Here is a 15,886-nt window from a genome sequence, read left to right on the forward strand (position 1 = left end):
ACTTTTACACTTTTTGCAATTCGCATTTTACCCTTTTCCAGCTTGATGGTGATGGCTGAAACTAGTAGGCGGTGTAAAATTTAACTGAATTTTTTGTTGTTTAAGTCATGCGCCTGGAATGCTCAACAGCCATGCAGAAAAAAAATGTATTTTACATATTTTTCTATCCCAAAAATCACAGAATACAGAACAGAGTTGATTTATTTTTTAACAGAGTTTTTTGAGAGTAACAGAGTTTACGGCAAACAAACAAGCAAAGTCGCACTTTTTGACAGTTTGCCTGCTTTGTCTTGTTTGCGAGTTTGGCAAACTGTCAAACACGAAAAAGTGCGAGTTTCTTTGTTAATGTTAATGGTTGTGTCATGGTTGTGTAATTAGGAAATTTAACAACACATTCAAAGTTTGTTACAGACTTAAAACCGATCCAAATAATTTTTGTAGGTGAGACGGAGAGAAAAACAAATTACAGATGTCTGAGTGCGAACCTCATTTGCTATAATGTTCAATAAAAGCAGATTAATAAAACTCTAAATAAGCTTCAGTATTTAGTCAGAAAACCTCTTTATCTTGTCGGTATCACAGACCAGTCCAGTCCAGAATTGTTTATTTTTTTACGGTCAATATTGTTTTGAGTGTAGCAACCATCTTTGGAATCCTTTTCTTAAAAGTGCAACTGTCAAAATTGTTTTTATTGTTGTAGAAACTTTGTGTTTCCGAAGCTTAAAGGTTGGTTTTATAGCATTTTTGTTAATTTTAGATGCTCCGAAGTAAAAGTTTGAGTCCGAGTTTGGGTCAGCATCTTTTGATTTGAAGCTACCCCAACTTGTTGAGAACGTAGCCCAGTCACCGAATGTTGCTCGTTAACTGGGCTGAACAAAAAATAACGAGGGGACCACCGATGCATAATATTTTCCAGATGAATGTAAGGTATGCACTTCGGAAGAAACCGGTCAAGAAAAATTTCAAATGGGAAGCAGCGGCAGCGCAAGCAAGTCAGAGAGGGTGAAGAAAAGCCCCAAGAAAACGTTCCCTCTCCTTTGTTCTGCTGTTCGTAAAGCTGTTTCTTGACCCCTTTCCTTCCGATCTGCAGACTAGCCTGAAATATAAAAATTAAAGTTACGTTTTGTTGATTTGAAAATCATGATTTTTGTTGAATCAACGCTAAACGTCAAAGCAGCATTTTCAAAACAACAAAGACTTTTGTGGAATGTTAAGAAAATCAAGGTTTGTTTCAACGCAATTTTGTTGTTGATTATATTCTTAATTTTTTTTTTTCATTCAAGCCTCGTACAGGCTGATTCTACAAAAAAAAATCTGCGTGTATAATTTAAAAAAAAGTTTCAAATTAGTGCGTTTTTTCCGTGTTCCTCAACTCAAAAATCAGTAAAACCTCCGCATGTGAGCAAGTCCCTTTTGCCGTGCACCAAACCCCGCAAACGTCATTTTCGCGCGCTGTCAGCGCTGTCAAATTCATTGCGAAACTTCTCGCACACGCGTGTGAAAAATCGATTTTCATTCAGCCAGGTGGTGGTGATTCAGAATTTCGCTCTCTGCCGTTTGCAAATCATAATTTTCGAAGGAATTCTCTGCCCGGATTAGTCATCGTCATCGGAGGTGCGCGTTCGTGGGCGATTACTGTTGTCAAGTGTGGTGAAATTTCGGGAGTCAATTCCAGCGAGCAGGAGTAGTAGGCCAGGTCGACGTTTTTTTTCCCTCTTGATTGGTGGAGCGCAGAAAAAAAAAGTTCCCGCAGCTTCTCGAGGAAGCAGAAGGAAGGAGAGCGGTGAAAAAGGGGGAAATCTCAATCGCAGCACACCATGCAAAGTTTTTCATTGCACAACATTGCTGCTGTCAGTGAATCGTCGTCGTTTGTTGATTGTTTTGATTTTGCTGCTGCCTTGAATAAAACTGGTGCCGCGGGCCGGAACAGCTTCAGTGGTAAAGCCAACGACGGACAGTTTAACGGTAGAAAGTGCGGTCAACGCGGGAGAAGGTCCTGATCGCAGCAACTTTTTGGCAATTACGAGCAAATAAGTGAATTTTAAAGAAGGTTCAAAAAGTTAAGCCAAACAAGTAAAATCGGAGAAGCAGATCGTTTAAAATTAGCGAGAAATAATCAAACACAAAGCCAGAAAGCAACAACAACAAGTTCACCCAACACACAACCAGGAAAAAGAAGCGAGAGCAATTTTTTTTATTTCTGCTGCCAACGAGAAGAAGGAGAGCCAAGTCGAACCGATTTCGTCAGATCTTGGTCGCGAGCGCGAAATCAGTCCGAAGGTGAGATCCACTTCAGCCGGAGGTCGTCGCGGAGGCAGCTGCAAGATGCCACGAAATCGCAGAAAGCACCAGGGTGAGTTTGTTAGAACAAATCCAGAAAATTATTCAAAGTTAGAAATACGCTTAAATTAAGTAGTTCAAGGCTATTCGACTTCAAGTTGGTTTCGTTGAGCTATGATGGAACGGTTCGGTTCGTGCGTCGTCGTCGTGGACGTTGTGGCCTTGGCGGGACGAGGCGAAGGCAACAACAAAGCAGAGAGTGAGGTAGAAAAATTGAAAGTTGAGCAAGCTCAGCTTGGAAATATCTAAACCTTAGTGATTCCATATCGCTTGGTTGAAGATTACTTTTTCAAAATTTCAAAACGAATGCCAAACATTCTGCTCGGATAAGTGCTCTAAAATTATCGTGGCAGCAGTTTAGTTTTGCTTGTGGAGGAGGAAGAAAAGCAGCGAATTTCGATGTGATTCTCGCTCTTTGTGTACGAATTTTCCGTGCCAGTTGGACTAGTGCAACCAAAACATGGTGTCGACTCAAGTGATCCAAATAAATAGTTGAATTTGCTTGATTGAAGAAATGCGGCCACATTATGAAATGTTAACATTTTTATTAAACAATTGACTCTAATTTCATATAGGTTGGTAAATCAAGGACTTCATAAAAATAATCAAAAATAGTTAAAAATAAATAACAAAAAAAAAAAGTTTTTTAAGTTTTTGATAAAATTTATCTTGTTTTGTGATATTATTGTTCACATCAATAAAGCTTATTTTTCTGAGTACAATTACCCTTTGTTTGACCGCAAAGGATTCAAAATGGATTTTTCAATCAATTTTTAAAAATTAACTTCGCGGCCCTTGACAGAAAAGGTTGACAGCTCGTTCCAAGGGGACCATAGTTGATCCATCGAAAAAATGTTGTCTTGTCAATTAATTTTTTTGAGGTAAAATGTTAAAAAAAGTGATCACAAATGTTTTTTTAATCGTGGTTTTTTACCATTGTACATAACATTTGACTTAAGGCTTTTACCCTATTATTATTATATTTTTTAAAAAAACTAGCTTTTTGAAAAAAATCCAGGATTCTTAGGTTGAAAAGTGTTTTTTGCAATTCGTGAAAATACTTACTTTCCTGTCATTCTTGAACGACGAAATAGCCTACTTTTCTGTACCAAAAATAACAGAATCGAATAGCAACACATTTTTTTTTTATTTAAACGATTTATTGACAAAATACATGAAAATTTGACTTTGCAAAAAAATGTTGTATGGAACTCGTTGCAAAACTTGATTTTTTCAGCACTCTTCGTATTTATCCAACTTGGTGAACCTCGTTGGATAAATGTACGACTCGTGCTGAAAAATCCTCTTTTTGCAACTTGTTGCATAAACTACTATTAAATAAAAGTTTGTCTAGTTTATCTGTTGCATTCGATCAAGGGAACGTTTTTTTTTATTACGTTATGCAAAATTAGAGATTGATAAACCCTCTCTCTGTCCCCACACACATATACACACACACACACACACACACACACACACACACACACACTTAACATACACTTAACATACAAATTCAAACAAATAGTCTTTAAAATTTTAGAATTTTATGGTTTCAGAAAAATTCTAAGCTTTTTTAAATAAACATTTCAAAACTTTAAAACTTTTTTTAAAATATATAAATTATGAAGTTCAAGGTTTTCGATTAATTTTAGGCCATTTTAAATGTAATTTCATGTGTTCATGGAATTAAAGAAGGCAAACAAATAATAATTATTATCGATTTCAATTTGAGAATTTTTCTTTTGAAGATCTCCTCTAATTGGGTCCTAAAATGAAGCTTAGATTGCTGATATTATTGTTCACAGCGATAAAGCTTATTTTTCTGAGTACAATGACCCTTTGTACGACCACAAAGAGTTTAAAATGGATTTTTAAATCAATTTTGAAAAATTAACCTCGCGGTCCTTCTTGACAGAAAAGCTCCTACTTGACAGGTCGTTCCAAGGGGACCATAGTTGATCCATCGAAAAAATGTTGTCTTGCCAATATTTTTTTTTGCATTCAAATGAAAAAAAAAATGATCAGAAATGGTTTTTAATCGTGTTTTTACCGTTGTACATAAAAATTGGCATAGGGCTTTAGTACCCAATTATAGAATACCCCACAGCTTACAAAACCTTAAAAAAGAATATATATATTTTTTAAAAAAGTTTAAAAGCTATTGAATCTATTGAAACTATTAAAAATACATGTTTAGCGCTTATTTTTGCATTTTCAATCACAAGAAGACTTTTAAATCCTATAAAAAACTGAATTTTGGGATCAGAATCAAGGGACAAAAATTTCAAATAAATTTTTGAAGCCTTAGTTTAGAATTTATACAAACTTAAGAAAAAGTTCAAGATTTGATTTTTTTTTGAAATTCTGAAAAATATTATTTTTATTTTACGTTTTAAGATTATTTAAATTTATGATTTTCTTAAATTTAAATTTTCTAAACTTTCGAATTTTATCAAGCATTTGCGTACTTTAAGTATGTGCAGAAGGCAGTTGCAAATTTATTTTGTCTGCTGTATGATGAGTTTTTCAAGCAGTTTGCAGTGTTGAAATTCTGGCTTGTAAATTTAATTGCGACTATTAATTTTTGACTCCCCACGAAGTTTATGTATGGCCCCAATGTTTATATTTTGAGAATGGACCTTATAAAGAAATAACCACCACATTTCAATTGGCTCAAATTTTAAACACTTATTTTTACCCATTTTTGGATAAATACTTATCATATTTTGACAGTAAAAAAAATCAGGAAAATAACATTTGGTTACGAACGATTTTTGTATTTTTAGATATTCTACTTTATTTTAAGATAAGCCTCAAAATAATAATGGTTGAGACATTTTTTGATTACCGTCATCAGGGGTGACTTTGGGTTTGGGGGGTGAGATTGGGTCATACAAATTTCAGCATTTTTGTATGACCCAATCTCACCCCCCAGACCCAATGTCCCCCCTGATGACGGTATTATAACTGCTATATATATAAAAAACAAGGCCTTATTTCTTAAATTTATTTTTTTTATTTTTAAACTCTTGATAAAACTTTACTTACTTATTTTTAAATACCCCAGAAAAAAAAATCGAATTTCATCACGATTTCCTTGTTAAATTATTTTTAAACACCACAATCTTATTGAAGAAAATTACACTACGAATTCGAAGCGTTTGGTACGGTATGTCCACGCATCCTTCCACCCCTGTTGATTCGGTGAAATGTGGTCCGTTCACAAAATTTGACTCTGCGGTTAATGCAACACGTAGTAGGCCTGGCCGCTTTTATTTTTGCCATATTTTTTCGGGTCATCTCGAATGCAACTACAATTTTAAATTTTTTGAAAGAAGCTCAAAATTTGCAGCAAAGTATTATGTTGCTTATTTTTTTAATGTCAAAACTTCCTACAATTTTTTATAGGAAAGCACATGAAATTCAAACATTGTATCTTAATATTGATTTTAAAAAATCTATATTTTATTTTTTCAATCATGTGGGCGTCTTGAGAAATTAATATAAATAGTAAATTTTAAAATAAAAAGACTTTATCTTCACCATTAACTGAAAAATTGTGTAATTTTCCAGTAAATACATGAAAGTTTTTCACAAATTAGCACAATTCCATCATAAAGTCAAATGACATAAACACATCACAAATTGCACAACACTGCGAAAATGCAACTAGAGGAAAAAACAACACATTACACTTGTTGTAAGCTCGCAATTACTCAAAACTTACACTAGCAAGAGGGAGGGGAAAAAACCCCCACAAACACACAAAGCAAGCAAAACTTTAGCCATTGCATTGTCGTCTGTCTAGTTGGGTCTAGTTGGGGCGAGAGGGGAGCTGTTATGGCGCAGCTGCTGTAGCTGTAGCCCAAACAAAGGTGCCAAGCAAAGTAACTTCTGTATTTTAGAATATGAAAAAATAAATATATATATAACAAAAACAATTTCCTGACCACGATCACGACCAGCGTGATCGTGACACGACTTTAAGTTTCAATTTTCAATCGTCAAAAAAAAAATTGCCACGCAAGTCCAATCAGCTGAGAGCAACGTGTCAAGAGTGTCCGCTATTCACCGACACAGGTGCAATCTCGTGGCTTGCACGAGGTACTGCAATGAAGTCAGTCATTCAGCAAAGTAGCTAAGTGGCGAACAAAGACAACGACGTCGCTTTTGCATGGTGTCGACTCAATTTTAATTTGCGTATTTTTTCTCTCTCTTCAAATTTCAGCCAACGGCAACTCCCACAACAACGACTCGGACGACGACCTGTCGAACGACAACGCGAGCGTGTACTCGTACGCGTCCCAGGAACCGACGGCCACCGACGGCTACAACAACAACAACAACGACAACGATGGCGGCGGATCTCCGGACGGGGGCGCCACCGGTGGCTTTGAAAAGTACGAGGAGAAGCTGCTGCAAGCGATCGAGAACGCCTCGGACAAGTCGCTCCAGACGCGCATCAACGCGTTCCAGGTCATCAACGAGACGCTGGTCCACCACTACATTCCGGATTTCATCGACGACCGGAAGATGACGCTGCTGGACGCGATCGAGAAGAGCATCAAGAAGGGCAAGGGCGCCGAGCAGGCCTGGGCGGCACGGATCATTCCGCTGCTGGTGATCCAGCTGGAGGGCGCCGAAGAGGACATGAACGAAATGATCCGGGTGCTGAAGCCGGTGCTGCTGGCCACCGCCCTCGACGGAGCGGCTTCGTACGATGCCCGTGCCAAGTGCTGCCAGGCGTTGGGACTGCTAAACTTCCTCGGATCGGACGACGTCGGAGATTTGCTCCCGCTGATGAAGACCTTCGAAGGCATCTTCGCCGGAAGCTTCCTCAAGGGCGACAACCAACCCAGCAGTGCCAACGCGGAAGCAGCCGCCATGCACAGTGCCGCCCTCAGCGCGTGGGCCCTCCTCCTCACCCAGATTCCATCCGGCGATCTCGTGTCCCTCGTCAACAGCAACAACCAGATGATCCCCTCGATCCGCAAACTCACCGGAATGCTGCAAAGCCCCCACCTGGACGTGCGCATGGCCGCCGGAGAAACGCTCGCCCTCATCCTCGAGAGTGGCCGCTCCCACGACGAAGACTTCCTCGAGCCCGACCTGGCCGACCTGATCGAAGCGACCCAGAAGCTGGCCACCGACGCCCACAAGTACCGCGCCAAGCGTGACCGCAAGGTCCAACGGGCCACCTTCCGCGACGTGCACCGCTACCTCGAGGAGGACATCTCGCCGGAAATCACCATCAAGTTTGGCAAGGAAACGCTCCTGCTGGACACGTGGTCCCTGCACCATCAGTACATCTGCCTGCGGAACGCGCTCGGCTTTGGCATGAACGTCCACCTCGCCGAGAACGGCTTCCTGCGGGATGTGCTCGCGCTCGGTGCCAAACTGGACGAGCTGGAGCGCAACGCGAAGGCGGCCAAGGCGGAGAAGAAGTTTATCAACGCGGCCGCCTTCAAGGCGCGGACCATCACCCGGGGCAAGAACCGCGATAAGCGGTCCGCCGTTATCAACTGAGGAGAGGGAGAGTTTTGCTTGATTTGTACATAATTACGTGGAGAATTTCGGTTAAATTTGTGCTTAGTTTTGTTGCGGAAAAAGAGATGAAAAAAAAACAAAAAAAAAATCAAATCGTTCATTAAATAACTAAAAGTAGCAGTAAGTGCGTAAACTATTTCCAATTGTAGCTCTGAGGTGTTAAATGTCGAAACTATATACTGTCTTAAGTAAGGCTGCGTTGAATGCTGAAACGCTATCTAGTTGAAATGTAGTAATGGAATTATGAAGGTTAATTTAGTGAAAGTACTACTACTAAACATGATAATAATACACATTACTGTCACTGTAGAAGAGAAGAAGTTTTACGTGTAATAAATAAATGCTGAAATAAAGAATAAATCAACAGTTTAGATTCAATAAATCAAATGGGAGCGATCCTGAAACCGAAAAAACGAGTTTTTTGAACCAATGAACATAGTTCTTACATTTGACCCAGAGGGTGACGATTCTCGAGATTTTAAATTTCCCGGGAATCGAGAGTTGAATTTGGCCATTTCCCGGGAATTCCCGGGACCCGGGAGTTTTTTTACTATGCCAATAGTGCTAAAATTTAATGAAATGAAAGTTAATAAATTTGTTTTTGTTTTCTTAATAAATTCAGTGACAATTGATTCAAACTAATTCTATGAAACGTTAGTTTAAGCAGCCTCATAATTTTAAGGAACTATATGAAACCTTTTGATTTTTTTCTGAAATACAAAATCGTCTCCTGAGCCTTTTAAGACTCAAAATTGTAGTTTAAAATATTTACGAATCTTAATTCGCACTGAGTGATTTTTCAAAAGTTGCACAAAGTTGTTATTAGATTTTTGTAAAAAAAACTAATAAAGCTAATATATAATTTTCCAGTATCGGGAATTTTGCAATATGATAAACATCGACTCAAAACAACAAATTGAACTGTTTTTTTTTGTAATTTTTAGGTCATCTATAAAATTTCATTGAAGAAATATTTAGAGTTATCAGGAAAATTCATATGTTCACAAAAAACTAGATTATGAGGATTGCTATGCTCAATAGAAGATTACGGAATTAAACTTAACTTGAAAAATCCTTTCCCTCTTAGAAATAATAAAAAAATATTTGAAAATAAAATATTTGAGTCTAGGGTGTAACTGGAAAATATTTTTAAAGGTAAAATTTGGGGTCCAAATTTTTCTTAATTCTAGGGTTTGGAATTTTTGACAATCTAAAATTTAATCTTTCTGAACAAGAAGATTAGAGAAGCATTGGTTTATTCGAAATTGAACATCGAACATTAAACATTAAATGTTCATAACAATTTTTAATTTTTCAAATGTTTTTCTTAATAGTTTATCTAAGTTTGCTTCGATATTTATAAGTTAAAAATTTCCCGGGAGTCTCGACCGAATTTCCCGGGAATCGAGAGGTCCAAAAATTGTCGATTTCCCGGGAATTCCCGCTCGTCACCCTCTAATTTGACCTAATAAGTCAGACTAGTCAGCCATTTACCAACACATTCAAAGTATGTTTACATGGCGGATGGGGGTTTGTTTGCATCAGATTTGCTATCTCTTTCTAGCAAAAGTTTTTGGTCAGGCGACTTCTAGTTGGATTTGTTTGACTGACCGCCCGATACGTCAGCCAACATATTTCGCAGGGACAGTGACAGCTCGAGCTCGATCATTGTTTGCATCAGGACACTGTGACGAGAAGTTTGTCTTTTTGCCTTACTCACTTTACTGAGGAAAGGCTATAAAATCACTCGAAAAATGAACTTCTCAATTAGACCTCCTAGACCCACCTTCATGTATACCTATCGACTCAGAATCAAATCACCTATGTGTTGGGATGTTGATCAAAAAAATTTCACTCGATTATCTCGACATTGGCTGAACCGATTTTGTCCGTTTTGGCCCCATTCGATCCGTCTTGGGGTCCCATAATTAGCTTAAAAATGCTTAAAAATTATGCAGTTTAGTTGAGTACTTCAAGAGTTATGCTAAAAAAAAAAACAATTTTAACAAAAATCCGGAAGATTGTAAAAAGGGTGGTTTTTGTAAGAAAACCCGTCATGTTGCAGGCCAAGTGCGAATGATGCTGATGATACCTCTTCAGTTGACGCTCAGGCGAGGAACATCCTGGAAGGAGCGTCACTGACTACGTCCGTAGTCCTGTTAGATCATACTTGATCAAGACAGTATAGCTCTGGTTCCTTGCAAGTGTCCTATTTTCTTACCTCCACGTTGGCTTGGTTTTCATGATGACCTAGCTGGTGGCCTGTGGAAACGGATCGTAAACCTTTGACCACCGTGGGTCAAAGTCGAGACGGCTAAAAGAAAGGGGCGCGACAATGTGGGAAAGGGAAGTAATTTGTGATTGTAGACGGTATTGTTTTGATTCGCAGTATGTTGAGTCAACTGCTGTGGATGTACCTGAAACATCGCACAACGGGGTTTCTCTTCTTTCCATTTCATCTACCACCTATCTTCTGTTTATTTTGTTTCACTGATTTTCTAACGCGGCTTCTGTTTACTATCCTCCATTTGATTTCGATTTTACTCATTTGATTCTCTTATTTCTCAACGCCTTTTCACTCTATTTTACCAATTGATGCTGCTGTAACATACTTTCTGCTTTCCCTTAATTTGGCAGCGATGTCAATTTTGTTTATCATGTGCCTTTTCTTTATTTGTCTATTTGAATAATTCAAAATTCATTTTGGGCCAATATTCAAATTTGGGCCTATAAATTGCCCCCAATACAATCTAAGCTTGTTTGTTACCTCTATTTATTAACTATTGTTAATTTCTTTATCTACTTCATAAATTATTATCTTTCTTTTACTATTGATTCTTTACATAGTATATTTCCTTCACTGTCCATTGTTTTGAAACTTCACCTTTTTCTTAAGCAAGTGAGGTTCGAGCCCTTACTCAATTTATGGAATGATTAAAGGATTAACACAAATATTACTATTGTACTTTTGAAAAACTTTTTTAAAATGCTTTGGACCAAAATATTGTAACAAAACACCGCGACAGAAGAAATAGCAACATATTAACACGACTCAACAATAGGGAAGATTTCAGGAGAAAACAATACACAGTAAATAACAATTAGTTTTTTAATTCAAACTAAAAATAAAACAGTTTTTGCTTTAATGAAAGTTGATAGGCATACTATAGATGGTTAGGCGCTTATACTTACATCAAACCCTACTTAATGTACCACCCCCGGCCGAGTTAAAATGCGTAACCGGAAAAGAAGGTGTGCATGCCTGGCACGAACACTCAAAGCGTGTTCTAGCGTGCTGCTCGTACTGACTCAGAGCAAGGGTGAGATGTAGGTGTAAGGGCAGTGCGTGTTCGTCGGGAACCTGGTGCATAAGATCGGTCAAGGCCCGTTCTTACACTGAAAATTGCGAATTGCGAATTGCGAAAACCCGTCATGTTATACATTTTTAGAAGGTAATTAAAAGACCTTTCCAACGCGTCCAAGACATTGAAGATCTGACAAATCTATCAAAAGTTATAAGCACCTAAGTGTTATTTACGTTTTTTTTTTCGAGGCCGGATCTCAGATATTTTGATGAAAATGCTGTCCGGATCTCTCATGCGACCTATCGTTGGATAGGTATTCAAAAGACCCTTCTAACGCGTCCAAAACATTGAAGATCTGACAACCCTATCACAAGTTATATGTACTTAAGTGTTATTTACACACTTTTTGCATTTTGGATAGCACTCTTTAAATGTAAGGAAAGCACCAACCACCTGGGGGGATTAAGTAACGTTTTTGGGTTAAATAAAATTATTCAATTATTTTTTTTTTGAAATTGTATAAATGTTTAAGGGCATTTCATTTTTTAATTGTATTGAAGACAATACTTTAGGGCAATTTTGTAATTTTGATATTTAAAAAAAATCAAATTGATTGAATCAGAAATGTGTAAATCTAGGATTTAAAATAAAATGTAATTGATTGTGTCCTAAAATTAAGCCTAAACTTGCAATGTTACTGTTCAAAACGATAAAGCTTATTTTTCTGAGTACATGACCCTTTGTACGATCGCAAAAGAATTAATAAAAATAAACCTCCCGGCCCTTCTTGACAGGAAAGGTCCTACTTGACAGCTCGTTCCAAGGGGACCATAGTTGATCCATCGAAAAAATGTTATCTTGTCTGTATATGACATACAGAGCGGATTCGTTAATTCGAATTTCGCTACTTCGAATGTCCGGTACTAAAGCCCTATGTCAATTTTTATGTACAACGGTAAAAATACGATCAAAATCCATTTCTGATCACTTTTTTTCATTTTAATGCAAAAAAAAATGACAAGACAACATTTTTTCGATCGATCAACTATGGTCCCCTTGGAACGAGCTGTCAAGTAGGAACTTTTCTGTCAAGAAGGACCGCGAGGTTAATTTTTTAAAATTGATTTAAAAACCATTTTAAACTCTTTCTGGTCGTACAAAGGGTCATTGTACTCAGAAAAATAAGCTTTATCACTGTAAACCATATCAGCAATCTAAGCTTCATTTTAGGACCCAGTTCGAATGCTCGCTAATTCGAACGTATTCGAATTTAAAAGCACTCATCCGTCAAAACCAGTTGTCAAACTGATGTTGACGTTTCAACCCCATTGTTCGACAATTTCCGAACACGTGGTTTCAAGCTTTTGACAGCTGTCAGTCGTTCCAATTAGCGAATTTGGATTCGCTCATTCGAATGCAGTTCCATTCGAATTAGCGAATCCGTTCTGTAATACCAATATTACATCAGGAACTGGTAAATTTACATCAGTTTCAGATGAATTCTCATAAAGTTCATCCGTCGGATCCGTCGTCACCCTTTGAAAGGGGGCATCTGTCAAATTTGATTGAATTTCACTCAGAATTCCACGAAAACTGAGTGATATTCATCCTGATCTGATCACTCAAATTTGACAGATGCCCCCTTTACTCATTTTTGTGTAGGTTTGGTCTGGGACGGGACGGCTGGATAGAGTCTTCTTTTTGAGTGTTTACGTTTGTATTCTTCTTCTGTTTTTTGCAAGAAAATTTGTGTTCGAAAACAAATATCAAGCAATCTGTGATTCAGATAGCTTGACAATTCAAATTTTCTTGATGATGTTTTTCAACTCAGTGCTCAAGCATGCGGATGACTTTTTCTTTGGTTGAAATGTTGTTTAGTTTTTCTTCGCAGATTTTTTTTGAATTTGGCTGTTAAAATTTGCGGTTGGACGTGGGTGGAGAATCCAGAGTTTATGTTCCATCGTTTTACGGTGGATCCGTTCATAAGGAGCTGCCGGATACAAATCACTTGAAATGGTTGGCAAATCAAAGATGAGTCAAAAAATGTTCACTTCTTCATTTTTATGTGTTTTTTATAAGTAAGTTTTTTAATTTTCATTTGGATGTGAAAAATGCAATACGATTAAATGCGTTTTCTTACTTCAATCTAAAAAATCCTAAAAAGCCTACAAGCGAGCCTGCAAGTCATTAAATGGGAGGAGAGATTTTGTCCTAGATCTGCTCCTGTCGTTGTCCCGTTACGCAAAGAAAGTAAATAAATCTTTCCCAGTTCCTCAAAGAGGAGCACGTCGAATTCAACGGCAATTTTTACTCAACTTTGAAGAAAGTTAACATTCCATAGGTCGCACGCCCTAAGGTGTCAGAATCGAAAGAAATGGCTGGCAAGAATTCAAATTTGTACCAATGGAGCACCCGCAGTCGAGCAGTTTTTGACAGTTCGCTCCATAAGAAATACATTGTATAAAAAAGCAAAAACTGCTCGAATGGAAATGCTCCATTCATTCACTTCAAAGAGCAAAAAAGTTTGTTTTTTTCAATTTGTGGCAATGAGTTGATATAAAAAAGTGCGAAAAAAATCAAATGTAACTGTGGCCATTATTTTTGTTTGCTTTTTAAATCCAGTACGATGTTGTTTCTTCACGCCACATTTTAATTTCATGGGAATCACAGGTTTAATATTGTTCAATCTAGATGACATTTCTATGTAACGCGAAAAAAATAACAATAGTTTTAAATGGGCAAAAGAATAGTCAGTTCATGAAATGTATTGTTTTTTAAAATGAAAATGCTGATAAGTCAACATTTGGTGTATGATAGAAATAAATGCCTTTCAATTGAAAATATTTTAAACAATCTATTAATGCAATTTACAATTATTTGTGAAATTGATTTAATTTTTTTTTAATTTTTTTCAACTCAAATTACAATACTTCTCATTTTCTCCTAATAAGAAAGGACTGGTTTAGGTTGACAGAAGCGGCCATGTTGAAAGTGGTTTAGTTTGACAATAGGTTTTTTTCTCTCTGTTTATCCCATCCCAGGGTTTGGTTTTGCCGAAAACTGAGTAGTTTTAAACGTGCGTGTAGACAGAACCTTTTTTGAGGTGTACTTCTGATTTTGAGTGTAGCACTGTAACTGAAAATCGCACTTTGTTGAGTTCGTTTTCGCTCTTTTTCATACGATTTTTTCAGTTCGATTGCGATTACACAAAAAAGTGTAATCGTAGTTGAACTGAAAAATATGTATACACCCTTACCAAAAATCATGATTTTTTGAGTTCCAAATCCCACTTTTCATACGAATTTTTCAGTTCAACCCATATAACCATTTTTATGGTTGTAGTACCTGAATTCAAAAAATCGTATGAAAAGTGGGATTTGGAACTCAAAAAATCATGATTTTTGGTACACTGTAACTGAAAATCACACTTTGCAGAGTTCGTTTTCGCACTTTTTCATACGATTTTTTCAGTTCGACTGCGATTACACTTTTTTGTGTAATCGCAGTTGAACTGAAAAAATCGAGTAGTGCGGTGCCTGTGTGGACGCGCAGTCCTGTTTTTTCGTGTTATTTTCCGTCTCTTTTATGTCGCTGTTCGAGTGCATGGGGTGATTGGTCATTATAATTAAATAATGGCATCAGTGGTGCGGTGCCTGTGTGGACGCGCAGTCCTGTTTTTTCGTGTTATTTTCCGTCTCTTTTATGTCGCTGTTCGAGTGCATGGGGTGATTGGTCATTATAATTAAATAATGGCATCAGTGTTGCGGTGCCTGTGTGGACGCGCAGTCCTGTTTTTTCGTGTTATTTTCCGTCTCTTTTATGTCGCTGTTCGAGTGCATGGGGTGATTGGTCATTATAATTAAATAATGGCATCAGTGTTGCGGTGCCTGTGTGGACGCGCAGTCCTGTTTTTTCGTGTTATTTTCCGTCTCTTTTATGTCGCTGTTCGAGTGCATGGGGTGATTGGTCATTATAATTAAATAATGGCATCAGTGGTGCGGTGCCTGTGTGGACGCGCAGTCCTGTTTTTTCGTGTTATTTTCCGTCTCTTTTATGTCGCTGTTCGAGTGCATGGGGTGATTGGTCATTATAATTAAATAATGGCATCAGTGTTGCGGTGCCTGTGTGGACGCGCAGTCCTGTTTTTTCGTGTTATTTTCCGTCTCTTTTATGTCGCTGTTCGAGTGCATGGGGTGATTGGTCATTATAATTAAATAATGGCATCAGTGTTGCGGTGCCTGTGTGGACGCGCAGTCCTGTTTTTTCGTGTTATTTTCCGTCTCTTTTATGTCGCTGTTCGAGTGCATGGGGTGATTGGTCATTATAATTAAATAATGGCATCAGTGGTGCGGTGCCTGTGTGGACGCGCAGTCCTGTTTTTTCGTGTTATTTTCCGTCTCTTTTATGTCGCTGTTCGAGTGCATGGGGTGATTGGTCATTATAATTAAATAATGGCATCAGTGGTGCGGTGCCTGTGTGGACGCGCAGTCCTGTTTTTTCGTGTTATTTTCCGTCTCTTTTATGTCGCTGTTCGAGTGCATGGGGTGATTGGTCATTATAATTAAATAATGGCATCAGTGGTGCGGTGCCTGTGTGGACGCGCAGTCCTGTTTTTTCGTGTTATTTTCCGTCTCTTTTATGTCGCTGTTCGAGTGCATGGGGTGATTGGTCATTATAATTAAATAATGGCATCA

The 15,886-nt window shown here is 37.8% G+C and overlaps 1 protein-coding gene across 1 annotated transcript; it reads left to right on the forward strand.

Annotated features, from left to right (window-relative positions):
• Positions 1 to 1,481: 1,481 nt before the first annotated feature.
• LOC120432238 (interferon-related developmental regulator 2) lies at positions 1,482 to 8,151 on the forward strand. The gene is made up of 2 exons (XM_039597413.2): positions 1,482 to 2,353; positions 6,569 to 8,151. The coding sequence occupies exons 1-2, from the start codon at positions 2,326 to 2,328 to the stop codon at positions 7,864 to 7,866; spliced, it is 1,326 nt and encodes a 441-aa protein (XP_039453347.1). The 5' UTR covers positions 1,482 to 2,325; the 3' UTR covers positions 7,867 to 8,151.
• Positions 8,152 to 15,886: the final 7,735 nt, after the last annotated feature.

Source organism: Culex pipiens, chromosome 1, assembly GCF_016801865.2.
Source record: "Culex pipiens pallens isolate TS chromosome 1, TS_CPP_V2, whole genome shotgun sequence".
Classification (NCBI taxonomy): Eukaryota; Metazoa; Arthropoda; class Insecta; order Diptera; family Culicidae; genus Culex; species Culex pipiens.